This window comes from Misgurnus anguillicaudatus, chromosome 21 (genome assembly GCF_027580225.2).
Source record: "Misgurnus anguillicaudatus chromosome 21, ASM2758022v2, whole genome shotgun sequence".
Lineage (NCBI taxonomy): Eukaryota > Metazoa > Chordata > Actinopteri > Cypriniformes > Cobitidae > Misgurnus > Misgurnus anguillicaudatus.
This window is the reverse complement of record NC_073357.2, coordinates 6,773,928-6,788,733: the sequence shown is the minus strand read 5'-3', so window position 1 is coordinate 6,788,733 and position 14,806 is coordinate 6,773,928. Positions and strand designations below refer to the sequence as shown.

Here is a 14,806-nt window from a genome sequence, read left to right as displayed (position 1 = left end):
CAACCAATAACTTCCAGAATAGATGAAATGATTTAAATCATATCAAGAGCTGCTCGATAAAATGACAAGTAGATTTCTGGAAATATAGAATTACTACTTTCAAGATGATAAAATATTAGTTTTAATTTATAATAGTTAAAATAGTTTTATTCCAGAGTTTTGATGAGTTTACCATTATTCTGAAATGCGTAAAAATATATTAATAAGTTACTCTAAACTTTTAAACTGTAGTATACACTTTTGGATATATAAAATAAGTAGTGACTATTAAATATGATCACTCAGATAGTAGCTGATAGTCTTAGTCACACAAACCAGGTTATAACTATTAAACACCGCGGTGCTTTATATAAAGACTGCATTACAGAATAATAAAGTTATTTACTTCAATAGATGAAAAAATCTCGAAAGTCCGACTTTGTGTTGTATATGCGGGATAAAATTGCACTAAATAATTTCACATGCAGCTGTATCAGAGGCTAGAGAGCAGAAACATCACGAGCTGACAGTCAAGCAAAGGCGCAGGGACGCCTAGCGGAGCGTGAGTGCGCAGCAGATCAACTTCAGTGCGCGGCGCGGAGCCCGAGGACGCGCAGCCCCGCGCTGAGGAGGACAGATGGTAAAACTCATAGTTATTCACATGCACGCACCGTGAATTCACCGTGTGTAACATCAGTCTGGACGCTGCGTAACGACCCGACACCGAGCAGCTCCATTTAACGGCGTATTTATTATTTATCACTGACGCGGCGCGCGCCTTTAACGCGTACACACGAGTTTACTTCGCAGCAAAGGTAAGATCTGATATAAACGCATGCGTGACTGTTTTTATATGCCTTGGTTGCTTATGCGTTTTATAGTTATATTTGTTATTATTTATAGAGCTATTTATAAAGCAACTTTCATTTGTCTGTTCATAACCTGCATGCGCATCATCAGATAGTCCACGTATGATCTATTTAAAACATCTCAGTGTAATAAGGTTTCTGTGCCATGTGAATCATTGGCATGCACTGCTGCGCAGAAATGATCCATAGGGTCTATTACGCGTCATTCGGATGCATTATGCATTGGGAATACCTGAGAAACAAGCTGTGTTTTTATGCAACTCACTGCCTGAACGTTCACACCTTTCTATTAGCAGTCATTTAATTCGTTTTCAGTAAGTCAATTACAAAATGCCTGTGATGGTAAATGTTTTCTGTACTGCAGCTGATCTCTGGTCTATTCCTCTCTTTCTCCAGGCTGATATCTGACTATCATCATTCAAGCAGGTCTAACAGGATTTTAAAGATGGAGTTTTGGATTTTGTCTATATGCTGGATCAGCTTGATGCTTATATCATCCAGTGTTCAGGTATGATAAATGTCTTAATTTTATTGTAATTTATTTTTGGATGCCCACTTGCTCTGTATTATGTTTGTCTCCAATTTCATGAAATTAAATTATTTATAATAATCAACCAACCACTTTTCACTATATAAAGTATTGGCATTGACTAGTTGTGTTGCCTGGGAGTAAGTATTGGATTGTGTCTGTAACTCAAAGATGGAGTCACATGTTATATTCAGATCAAGATTCAGAACAGATCAAAGATTCTCAGCACACATTGCCAAACGTAACGACAGACGAGCCGTCATCTTTCCTCTTGCTATTCCCATCCAGCCTCTCTATTCTGGACAGGGCAGTTGAATGTTGCCGTCTTTTTTGTTAGAAACTGGACACAGCGGTGTAGTTATATATAGAGGGTGGCTTGGATCTTAATGGAAGAGCTGGCATGGGCATGGATGCCAGCCTAATCCTTTACAATAGGGCCACTCGATAACAGCAATTTACGCCGCAGAGCTGCCACCTGAAGTGGCCAAATCTCTTTGTCCCGTATGCCAGTACATGAATAACGACAGGCGAAACCCAAGTGCTTGCTTTGTTGGATTCTGCCGAGGCTAAATGAAATGGAGATGAAAAACGGAGGAGAGAGCAGGTACTGTAGGAGCTGTGCACCGTGGGATAGGGTTACTAGCCACGTCTAGAGCCTTCCCTTTATACTTTATGTCATTTGGGTGATGTCCAGCACAAACTGATGGTAATTAGGATGTATTGTATGAGGTGGCTAATTCGTACGATCACATTCGTATGTTTTTGTACGATTTGCTTCCCCCCCTGTGAACACTGTGGTTATAGGCGTAGTTACACTTTCGTGAACACATTGGTACATTTTTGTATGATTTGGCAGAGGGAGGGGGGTACACATTCAGGACCACATTCGTAAATTTTTATAACTAAGGGTTAGAGGTGAGGTTACACATTCGTAAGTTGTTTTTACAATTTGCTTTCACTCCTGTAACGTTCGGGTGAGAGGCAGGGTTACACATTCAGGACCACAATTATAAGTTTTTGTACAATTTGCTAAGTTTTGCGAATCCTACAAAAACGTACAAAAAAACGTACAAAAGGTGCGTTGTACCAAAATGTATGTTTTTTACGATTTGCTTTCACTCCTGTAACGTTGCGGTTAGAGGCGGGGTTAAACTTTCGGGACCACATTCGTACATTTTTATACTATTTGCTTTCTCCCCGTAACTAAGGGTTAGAGGTGAGGTTACACATTCGTACGTTTTTTACGCTTTGCTTTTACTCCCGTAACGTTGGGGTTAAAAACAGGGTTACACATTCAGGACCACAATTGTACGTTTTTGTATGATTTGCTAAGTTTTGCGAATCCTACAAAAACGTACAAAAAAAGTACAAAACGTACATTGTACCAAAATGTATGTTTTTTTAAGATTTGCTTTCACTCCTGTAATCTTGCTGTTAGAGGTGGGGTTGCACATTCAAGACCACATTCGTACATTTTTATACGATTTGCTTTCGCCCCTGTAACTAAAGGTTAGAGGTGAGGTTACACATTCGTAAGGTTTTTTACGATATTCGGGACCACATTCGTACAGTTTTATACGATTTGCTTTCACCCCTGTAACTAAGGGTTAGAGGCGAGGTTACACATTCATACGTTTTTTTACGATTTGCTTTCACTCCTGTAACATTGGGGTTAGATGCGGGGTTACACATTCGGGACCACATTCGTACATTTGCTTTCGCCCCTGTAACTAAGGGTTAGATGCGAGGTTACACATTCATAATTTTTTTTACGATTTGCTTCAGCCCCTGTAACGTTGAGGTTAAAGGCAGGGTTACACATTCAGGACCACAATTGTACGTTTTTGTATGATTTGCTAAGTTTTGCGAATCCTACAAAAACATACAAAAAATGTACAAAACGTACGTTGTACCAAAATGTATGTTTTTTTACAATTTGCTTTCACTCCTGTAATCTTGCGGTTAGAGGCGGGGTTACACATTCAAGACCACATTCGTACATTTTTATACGATTTGCTTTCATTCCTGTAACGTTGCGGTTAGAGGCGGGGTTACACATTCAAGACCACATTCGTACATTTTTATACGATTTGCTTTCGCCCCTGTAATTAAAGGTTAGAGGTGAGGTTACACATTCGTAAGTTTTTTTTACGATTCGCTTTCACTCTTATAATGTCAGGGTTAGAGGCAGGTTTACACATTCGGGACCACATTCATACATTTTTATACGATTTGCTTTCACCCCTGTAACTAAATGTTAGAGGCGAGGTTACAGATTCATATTTTTTTACTATTTGCTTTCGCCCCTGTAGCTAAGGGTTAGAGGCGAGGTTACACATTCATACGTTTTTTTACGATTTGCTTTCATTCCTGTAACATTGGGGTTAGAGGCGGGGTTACACATTCGAGGCCACATTCGTACATTTTTATACAATTTGCTTTAGCCCCTGTAACTAAGGGTTAGAGGCGAGGTTACACATTCATACGTTTTTTTACGATTTGCTTTCACTCCTGTAACATTGGGGTTAGATGCGGGGTTACACATTCGGGACCACATTCGTACATTTGCTTTTGCCCCTGTAACTAAGGGTTAGATGCGAGGTTACACATTCATAATTTTTTTTACGATTTGCTTCAGCCCCTGTAACGTTGAGGTTAAAGGCAGGGTTACACATTCAGGACCACAATTGTACGTTTTTGTATGATTTGCTAAGTTTTGCGAATCCTACAAAAACATACAAAAAATGTACAAAACGTACGTTGTACCAAAATGTATGTTTTTTTACAATTTGCTTTCACTCCTGTAATCTTGCGGTTAGAGGCAGGGTTACACATTCAAGACCACATTCGTACATTTTTATACGATTTGCTTTTGCCCCTGTAACTAAGTGTTAGAGGCGAGGTTACACATTCATACGTTTTTTTTTACGATTTGCTTTCACTAACGTTGGGGTTAGATGCGGGATTACACATTCGGGACCACGTTCGTACATTTTTATACGATTTGCTTTCACCCTTGTAACATTGGGGTTAAAGGCAGGGTTACCATTCAGTACCACAATTGTAAGTTTTGGTACGATTTGCTAAGTTTTGCGAATCCTACAAAAATGAACAAAACGTACGTTGGACCAAAATGTATGTTTTTGTAAGATTTGCTTTCGCCCCTGTAAGTGTTTGAGGCGAGGTTACCGTTCGTAATTTTTTTTACGATTTGCTTTTGCCCCTGTAACTAAAGGTTAGAGGCGAGGTTACACATTCATACGTTTTTTTACGATTTGCTTTCATTCCTGTAACGTTGGGGTTAGAGGCGGGGTTACACATTCGAGGCCACATTCGTACATTTTTATACAATTTGCTTTAGCCCCTGTAACTAAGTGTTAGAGGCGAGGTTACACATTCATACGTTTTTTTTTACGATTTGCTTTCACTAACGTTGGGGTTAGATGCGGGATTACACATTCGGGACCACGTTCGTACATTTTTATACGATTTGCTTTCACCCTTGTAACATTGGGGTTAAAGGCAGGGTTACCATTCAGTACCACAATTGTAAGTTTTGGTACGATTTGCTAAGTTTTGCGAATCCTACAAAAATGAACAAAACGTACGTTGTACCAAAATGTATGTTTTTGTAAGATTTGCTTTCGCCCCTGTAAGTGTTTGAGGCGAGGTTACCGTTCGTAATTTTTTTTACGATTTGCTTTTGCCCCTGTAACTAAAGGTTAGAGGCGAGGTAACACATTTGTAAGTTTTTTTACGATTTGCTTTCACTCCTGTAATGTTGGGGTTAATGGCGGGGTTACACATTCAAGACCATATTCGTACATTTTTATACGATTTGCTTTTGCCCCTGTAACTAAGGGTTAGAGGCGAGGTTACACATTCATACGTTTTTTTACGATTTGCTTCAGCCCCTGTAACGTTGAGGTTAAAGGCAGGGTTACACATTCAGGACCACAATTGTACGTTTTTGTATGATTTGCTAAGTTTTGCGAATCCTACAAAAACATACAAAAAATGTACAAAACGTACGTTGTACCAAAATGTATGTTTTTTTACAATTTGCTTTCACTCCTGTAATCTTGCGGTTAGAGGCGGGGTTACACATTCAAGACCACATTCGTACATTTTTATACGATTTGCTTTCACTCCTGTAACGTTGCGGTTAGAGGCGGGGTTACACATTCAAGACCACATTCGTACATTTTTATACGATTTGCTTTCGCCCCTGTAACTAAAGGTTAGAGGTGAGGTTACACATTCGTAAGGTTTTTTACGCTTTGCTTTTACTCCTGTAACGTTGGGGTTAAAGGCAGGGTTACACATTCAGGACCACAATTGTAAGTTTTTGTATGATTTGCTAAGTTTTGCGAATCCTACAAAAACGTACAAAAAAAGTACAAAACGTACATTGTACAAAAATGTATGTTTTTTTAAGATTTGCTTTCACTCCTGTAATCTTGCTGTTAGAGGTGGGGTTGCACATTCAAGACCACATTCGTACATTTTTATACGATTTGCTTTCGCCCCTGTAACTAAAGGTTAGAGGTGAGGTTACACATTCGTAAGGTTTTTTACGATATTCCGGACCACATTCGTACAGTTTTATACGATTTGCTTTCACCCCTGTAACTAAGTGTTAGAGGCGAGGTTACACATTCATATTTTTTTTACAATTTGCTTTCGCCCCTGTAACTAAGGGTTAGAGGCGAGGTTACACATTCATACGTTTTTTTACGATTTGCTTCAGCCCCTGTAACGTTGAGGTTAAAGGCAGGGTTACACATTCAGGACCACAATTGTACGTTTTTGTAGGATTTGCTAAGTTTTGCGAATCCTACAAAAAAATACAAAAAATGTACAAAACGTACGTTGTACCAAAATGTATGTTTTTTTACAATTTGCTTTCACTCCTGTAATCTTGCGGTTAGAGGCGGGGTTACACATTCAAGACCACATTCGTACATTTTTATACGATTTGCTTTCACTCCTGTAACGTTGCGGTTAGAGGCGGGGTTACACATTCAAGACCACATTCGTACATTTTTATACGATTTGCTTTCGCCCCTGTAACTAAAGGTTAGAGGTGAGGTTACACATTGGTAAGTTTTTTTACGATTCGCTTTCACTCTTATAATGTCGGGGTTAGAGGCAGGTTTACACATTCGGGACCACATTCATACATTTTTATACGATTTGCTTTCACCCCTGTAACTAAATGTTAGAGGCGAGGTTACAGATTCATATTTTTTTACTATTTGCTTTCGCCCCTGTAGCTAAGGGTTAGAGGCGAGGTTACACATTCATACGTTTTTTTACGATTTGCTTTCATTCCTGTAACATTGGGGTTAGAGGCGGGGTTACACATTCGAGGCCACATTCATACATTTTTATACAATTTGCTTTCGCCCCTGTAACTAAGGGTTAGAGGCGAGGTTACACATTCATACGTTTTTTTACGATTTGCTTTCATTCCTGTAACGTTGGGGTTAGAGGCGGGGTTACACATTCGAGGCCACATTCGTACATTTTTATACAATTTGCTTTAGCCCCTGTAACTAAGTGTTAGAGGCGAGGTTACACATTTATACGTTTTTTTTACGATTTGCTTTCACTCCTGTAACGTTGGGGTTAGATGCGCGATTACACATTCGGGACCACGTTAGTACATTTTTAAACGATTTGCTATCACCCTTGTAACATTGGGGTTAAAGGCAGGGGTACCCTTTAGTACCCCCATTGTAAGTTTTGGTACGATTTGCTAAGTTTTGCGAATCCTACAAAAATGAACAAAACGTACGTTGTACCAAAATGAATGTTTTTGTAAGATTTGCTTTAGCCCCTGTAAGTGTTTGAGGCGAGGTTACCGTTCGTAATTTTTTTTTACGATTTGCTTTTGCCCCTGTAACTAAAGGTTAGAGGCGAGGTAACACATTTGTAAGTTTTTTTACGATTTGCTTTCACTCCTGTAATGTTGGGGTTAATGGCGGGGTTACACATTCAAGACCATATTCGTACATTTTTATACGATTTGCTTTTGGCCCTGTAACTAAAGGTTAGAGGTGAGGTTACACATTCGTAAGGTTTTTTACGATATTCCGGACCACATTCGTACAGTTTTATACGATTTGCTTTCACCCCTGTAACTAAGTGTTAGAGGCGAGGTTACACATTCATATTTTTTTTACAATTTGCTTTCGCCCCTGTAACTAAGGGTTAGAGGCGAGGTTACACATTCATACATTTTTTTACGATTTGCTTTCACTCCTGTAACATTGGGGTTAGAGGCGAGGTTACACATTCATAATTTTTTTTACGATTTGCTTCAGCCCCTGTAACGTTGAGGTTAAAGGCAGGGTTACACATTCAGGACCACAATTGTACGTTTTTGTATGATTTGCTAAGTTTTGCGAATCCTACAAAAAAATACAAAAAATGTACAAAACGTACGTTGTACCAAAATGTATGTTTTTTTACAATTTGCTTTCACTCCTGTAATCTTGCGGTTAGAGGCGGGGTTACACATTCAAGACCACATTCATACATTTTTATACGATTTGCTTTCACTCCTGTAACGTTGCGGTTAGAGGCGGGGTTACACATTCAAGACCACATTCGTACATTTTTATACGATTTGCTTTCGCCCCTGTAACTAAAGGTTAGAGGTGAGGTTACACATTGGTAAGTTTTTTTACGATTCGCTTTCACTCTTATAATGTCGGGGTTAGAGGCAGGTTTACACATTCGGGACCACATTCATACATTTTTATACGATTTGCTTTCACCCCTGTAACTAAATGTTAGAGGCGAGGTTACAGATTCATATTTTTTTACTATTTGCTTTCGCCCCTGTAGCTAAGGGTTAGAGGCGAGGTTACACATTCATACGTTTTTTTACGATTTGCTTTCATTCCTGTAACATTGGGGTTAGAGGCGGGGTTACACATTCGAGGCCACATTCGTACATTTTTATACAATTTGCTTTCGCCCCTGTAACTAAGGGTTAGAGGCGGGGTTACAGATTCGGGACCACATTCGTACATTTTTATACGATTAGCTTTCGCATCTGTAAGTAAGTGTTAGAGGCGAGGTTACACATTCATACATTTTTTTACGATTTGCTTTCACTCCTGTAACGTTGGAGTTAGAGGAGGGGTTACAGATTCGGGACCACATTCGTACATTTTTATACGATTTGCTGTCACTCCTGTAACATTGGGGTTAAAGGCAGGGTTACACATTCAGGACCACAATTGTACGTTTTTGTACATTTTGCTAGTTTTGCGAATACTACAAAAACGTACAAAAAACGTACAAAACGTACGTTGTATCAAAATGTATGTATGATTTGCGTTCACCCCTGTAACGTTGGGGTTAGAGGCGAGGTTTGGGTGGGACTTCATAATAGTTTTTTTTCCAAATAATTTTTGTACGATTTACTTCGTATGAATTCATGCGAATTAGCCAACTCGTAAAATCAGTACAAATTCCTATAAGATCAGGCTTGGGCAGTAATGGATACATTTTAAATATCAGTTGTTTCAATATTCTTACACAGTGAATCAATATTGTAGTCATGTTTTACACATAAATATTGTGTGGAGAAAAAACTGAGCACCATACAAAGCAAGTCTGCAAGAAGGTTAAACTGCTTCTGGCCTGCCCAAAAACTCATAAGCTAATAATAAAACGTTTTTTAAAATAAAATATTCGAGAGCATATTAAAGTAAGTAACTCTCAAAATCTCCTCTCTGATAAAAATGTTTTAATTAAATGTAACATTTTTACCGGCCCTTACAATTTATCATGTTCAGGTTTCTGACCGAAGCAGGTGATTCCAGACATCCATCTTTAGTCCAAATTGAAATTTGATGTGCATTTATCCACAGTCTCCATTAAAGCACTTTGCAGTAATCTTTCAGAATAATATTTGTTCTGCGGGCTAAACACTTTGGCTTGATTTATGCGCGTATGGGAGCCGCCACTGGGACTCCTTAAAAAGCAGCGAGTTTCAGCTCAGAAAGTAAAGTGAAGTTAAACAGGTGTTTTCACTACGCTTTTCCCACATCTCCTGTTTTCCTGTGCTTTCAATTAGAGACCGGCTCTGCTCTTTAACCTCTCGCTGGCAAAACACTTATCTGGACACACACACAGGTAGAGACTTGGCCTATCCAGCTTATTTCACAGCATGGCTATCACATGAAAACAATTTGCAGGGTTGTTATGATCTGGGATTTGTCTTTAAGACTTTGTTTTGTTCATACTGATGATATTATTGATATATTAAAGGAGCTGGAGCGTAAATGTGATTTCATATACAGTAGCCAATCACAGACAGTGTTAATCTATTTCACCATACATGTGTACCCTTTAAACATATCACTTTTATTATAACTGAACTTGACCTGCCAGAGAAAACAAATCATTGAGAACGACAGTTTGTGCTAACTTGTTTGTCTTCTTTGGCGCCCCTAGTGGCAAAGCTGAGATTGCAATACGTACCTGCCCACTTTCGTTGCTTCTTGAATTGCGTTCAATCACATTTCAGAAGTCGTTATAGTTTAATTGTAGTTATTTCTCACATGAAACTCTCAAAGGTGCCCGTAAATGTTTTTTGTAAGGTGTCAATCCCAACAGAGCAATATTTATACAAGCATTATATAAACACGGCAAGAAGGGAAAGCACACAGTTCTTCTTTTACCGGAATCCGGGAATGTTTTTTTCCCCAAACGCAACACATAAAGAGAAGCTCATAGGTTAACCGAGTGCATAGTCGACAATTACGGGCCAAAATGGATTTTGAAATAGTAATTCTTGCTTGGCTTATACCATAGATTATGACAAGCAGATGTTGTATTAACCTCATGCCTGATTGCTTTTTATTGTATCGTGTTTTTAGCGTTATTGATATTCTCAAGTGCTGAATTGAAGCCACTTGTGCCCTTTCGTTCAATGTCACCATCTTCTCACTTTAGGCTGCGTTCACTTTTTCCATTTTTTACTGTTTTCCAACTTACAGTCGCTCCGTAGGCGGACAAATAAATGAGTCTATTGTTTTCCAAGCTCCTAACAGACGGGAAAACACATAACAATGTCCTCCTTCTATCATATTGTACAGATTTTAAAGTCTTATTTGGGGTGTAAAGTGAATAGTTAGGGAATTATGAGGAGGGGGAATGGGAATTCTGTTACTGTCTGGTGCAATAGCATGAATAGCGACTTTATTTTTAGCAATAGTATCCTTAAAACGGTCCATACGACATGTAGACAAGTTTTCTGAAGTTTTGATAACTTTGTATGAGGAAGAGAATGAGATCATGAAATGTTACGAGAAACGCTTTATTCTGATTGGTTTAAAAAATGTTCCATGGATGTTGGTTATTTTTCGATAAACGCACACCTGACCTGTCAAAATGTCTTTAAATGACCTCCAGAGCCATGTCTGTGGTAACGTGGTATAAGCGGAATAATTGATAACGGGTCGTCGAAATATTCGGAAATAATGCACACCCGCGGTCAAAATCTTGTCTACCGCGCCTAGTTTGGCGCTTGAACAGTTTGAGTTTCACGCATGAAAGCCGCTCAAGAAATTCTAGTCAGTGAGACATTCACGCGGAAATTTGTACGTCATGGGAGGGGCTTCTGCGACTCTGCTCGCTTTCTGTAATCCTGTCAGTACTAGAGCAAGCTCCTGATTGGTTAACGTGGCACGTTTTTCCGCCAAAGTTAACATTTTTCAACTTGCGCGTTTGCAGCGGCAACGCTGAATTCAAGCTAATGAGGCGGAATCGTGTCTTCCGCGCGGCACTAAATGGCTCATTCGCGCCGCGAGACCTCCATACGCGCGTCAATGCATCTTTACATTGACTTAACATTAAAATCACTCGCGCTTGACGCTTGTACCGCGGCTGGTGTGAATACAGCATAACAGCACTCCACTTTGAATCGTGCTGCATTACCACCTTGTATGTGCATTATTTTCAAATAATTCAACGGCCCGTCGTCAATTATTCCTTACATAAACACTTTCAATGTTTGAACTGATTAACAAAAACCTGAAAGATTTCTCCATGAATCCCAATAAACTCAAGTTCACCTCATAGGCTCAATGACTTGCTTAAAGGTGCAGTGTGTAATTTTTAGAACGATCTCTTGACAGAAATGCAAAATAATATACAAAACTATATTATCAGGGGTGTATAACGACCTTTCATAATGAACCGTTATGTGTTTATTACCTTAGAACGAGACCTTTTTATCTACATACAAAGAGGGAGTGGCCATTTTATGCTGCCATTTTTCTATAGAAGCCCTTAACGGACAATTTTTAAGCGGAATAATTGACAACGGGTCATCGAAATATTCGAAAATAATGCACACCCACGGTCAAAATCTTGTCTACCGCGCCTAGTTTGCCGCTTGAACAGTATGAGTTTACTCGCTTCATTCATGCATTAAAGCCGCACGTGAAATTCTAGTCATCGAGACATTCATGTGGAAATTCACGTCATGGGAGGGGCTTCTGTGACTCTGCTCGCTTTCTGTAATCCTGTCAGTACTAGAGCAAGCTCCTGATTGGTTAACGTGGCACGCTTTTCCGCCAAAGTTAAAATTTTTCAACTTGCGCGTTTGCAGCGGCAACGCTGAATTCACGCTAATGAGGCGGAATCGCGTCTCCCGCGCGGCACTAAATGGCTCATTCGCGCCGCGAGACCTCCAGACACGCATCTTTACATTGACTTAAAGGAATAGTCTACCCTTTTGCCATATTAAACTATGTTATTACCTCAACCTAGACGAATTAATACATACCTATCTTTTTTCAATGCATGCACTGTACAGCGCGTTGTGAATGTGTTAGCATTTAGCCTAGCCCCATTTATTCCTATGGTACCAAAAAAAAGTTGTATTTTGTGGCACCATACTTACTAGTATAACTCCTCATTTAACAGTCTTTAAATAGGGAAAACACGGAAGTGTTTGGTGGCTTCCCTGTTTGGTACCATAGGAATGAATGGGGCTAGGCCAAACGCCAACACATCCACGACGCGCCGCACAGTGCACACACCGAAAAAAGATAGATATGTATCAATTCGTCTAAGTTGAGGTAATAACATAGTTTAATATGGCAAAAGGGTAGACTATTCCTTTAACATTGAAATCACTCACGCTTGACGCCTCTACCGCAGCTGTTGTGAATGCAGCATAACGGCACTCTACTTTGCATCGTGCTGCATTACCACCTTGTATGTGCATTATTTTCAAATAATTCAACGGCCCGAACTGATTCACAAAAACCAGTCTGAAAGATTTCTCCATGAATCCCAATAAATTTAAGTTCACCTTATAGGCTCAATGACTCGCTTAAAGGCGCAGTGTGTAATTTTTAGAAGGATCTCTTGACAGAAATGCAAAATAATATACAAAACTATATTATCAGGGGTGTATAACGACCTTTCATAATGAACCGTTATGTTTTTATTACCTTAGAACGAGACCTTTTTATCTACATACAAAGAGGGAGTGGCCATTTTGTGTCACCATTTTTCTACAGAAGCCATTAACGGACAATTTCTTTACTAAGTTGTCTCCGACGATGACATGTTTGTCCGGTGGCAGCTACCGTAGCTTCTCTATGCATTTCAAAAGCGAAGGGTGAGCAGTGGACTGAGCCGTTGGTTGCAATTCGCATCCTCACCACTAGATGCCGCTAAAATTTACACACTGCACCTTTAACATCTCGCGGATGATCATAAGTGAAAAACTACTATTTTATGTTTGTCATAGAAATGTTTTTGTACTGTAGCTTTTTGTGTATGGACCACTTTTACATCACCCTTATGTTTTTCTAAACCTGCATGAGTTTCTTTATTAAAATATAATAATATTAAAATATCTAAACAAAGATATTTTGAGAAACACAGTTGACTACCATACTCTGAAAAATAAATAATATGGGTACGACCAACATAAATTCTCAAAATATAGTTGTGTTGAGCAGAATAAAGAAAATCATACAAGGGTGAGTAAATGATGATTTTTGGGTGAAATATCCCTTTAAGACGTGTGAGATATGGGACTGACCAGTATACTGAAAAAGGCGTATAATTAGCACTTTACATTTGCGCATTTGACAGACACTTTTATCCAAAGTATCTTACGGTGCATTTAATCTATACATGTGTTCCACGGGAATCGAACCCATGACCTTTGCGCTGCTACCAATTGAGCTACAGGTACAAGAACTTTTGTGTTTCAAGGAAGAAAGAAAAATACCTAACAGTTTGCATGAGGTTGAGTAAACCATGACAGGATTTTTCATTCAGATTCTCGCAGTTGTAGCTGTACTAACACGAGTCGCTTTCAGCGCCGACACAGTGAGCAACTCAGCACGTCAGCACAGCGCTTCACTTAAGTATGAAATTTAATTCGGTTTGATTTCTTTTTTTATCATTTCACATGCTTTTTGTTAGATTGAAAAAACCCAGGGTCATTACTGGCTTGCAGATGCATTAGCATGCGTGAGGATACAGTGTGTTATTTTGTGCTGTGTTTTCTGTGGAGATGCCTGGCAGGCCTGTGAAAGCTTTCCTCTGTCGGTGTGGCTGCGCAGACAGCGCGACTGCGCTCCGGCCTGTTTGAACAGCTGACACTTAAAGCAGTGACAAAGAAACTGTCTGGCTCCAGACTGACCTATCACTATAAGCCATAGGAACATGCATTTCAGACACTTAATGGCGGGCATACACAGTGCGAATTCTGATGTCTTATAATCATAGGGGTGCAATGGTACACGACAAGACTTCTCATGCGATTTCGTCAAGAAGAAAATGGTATTTGTGTAAGAAAACAAAAAATGAAAAAAAGATGGATTGGTTTTACTACAGTAACAAGAGAGTCTAACTCATATTTATAGTAAAATCTAAGTACCCACCCATTTACTACAGCAGATGCTAATGTAAATCATTTCTTTATTTTTATTTAATGTTTATTTTACCATGTTTCATTTATGACTGCATAACACTGAATCGCAACTCATCGTTTGAAGAATGACAGGTTTTGTTTACATCATATGTGTGTGTGTGTGTGTATTGTGTATGGGTGATTCTCACGAAAACTTGGTTTTAAAAATGTCAAGCATGAAAATGTAAAAATTGCTCAAATTTACTTTTTTTTCCCACCAGACATTGAAAAACAAAGTCTGGAGTAAATGGGAACATTAATTTAACACTTTTTGTAACATAATAACATAATTTAAAAAATTAGTCCTAAAAAATCTCATTACCGCAACAGTCAGAAAACATCAACACTGACATATTTTCAAACTGACATGACAAACCTGAAAGAACATAATTTGGAGATTCTGCACATGCATTTAAAATCAAAGTATTATGCTTCTATTAATTAAATTAACATTTAATAAGCATC

The 14,806-nt window shown here is 38.9% G+C and overlaps 1 protein-coding gene across 1 annotated transcript in view; it reads left to right on the top strand.

The window, feature by feature from the left end:
- Positions 1 to 493: 493 nt before the first annotated feature.
- The window catches only part of adamtsl3 (ADAMTS-like 3), a 246,130-nt gene continuing 231,817 nt past the window's right edge, over positions 494 to 14,806 (top strand). The window contains exons 1-2 of the mRNA XM_073859643.1: positions 494 to 794; positions 1,245 to 1,356. Of these exons, the coding sequence (XP_073715744.1) occupies positions 1,294 to 1,356 (63 nt within the window). The 5' untranslated portion in view covers positions 494 to 794; positions 1,245 to 1,293. The remainder of the gene's footprint in view (positions 795 to 1,244; positions 1,357 to 14,806) is intronic.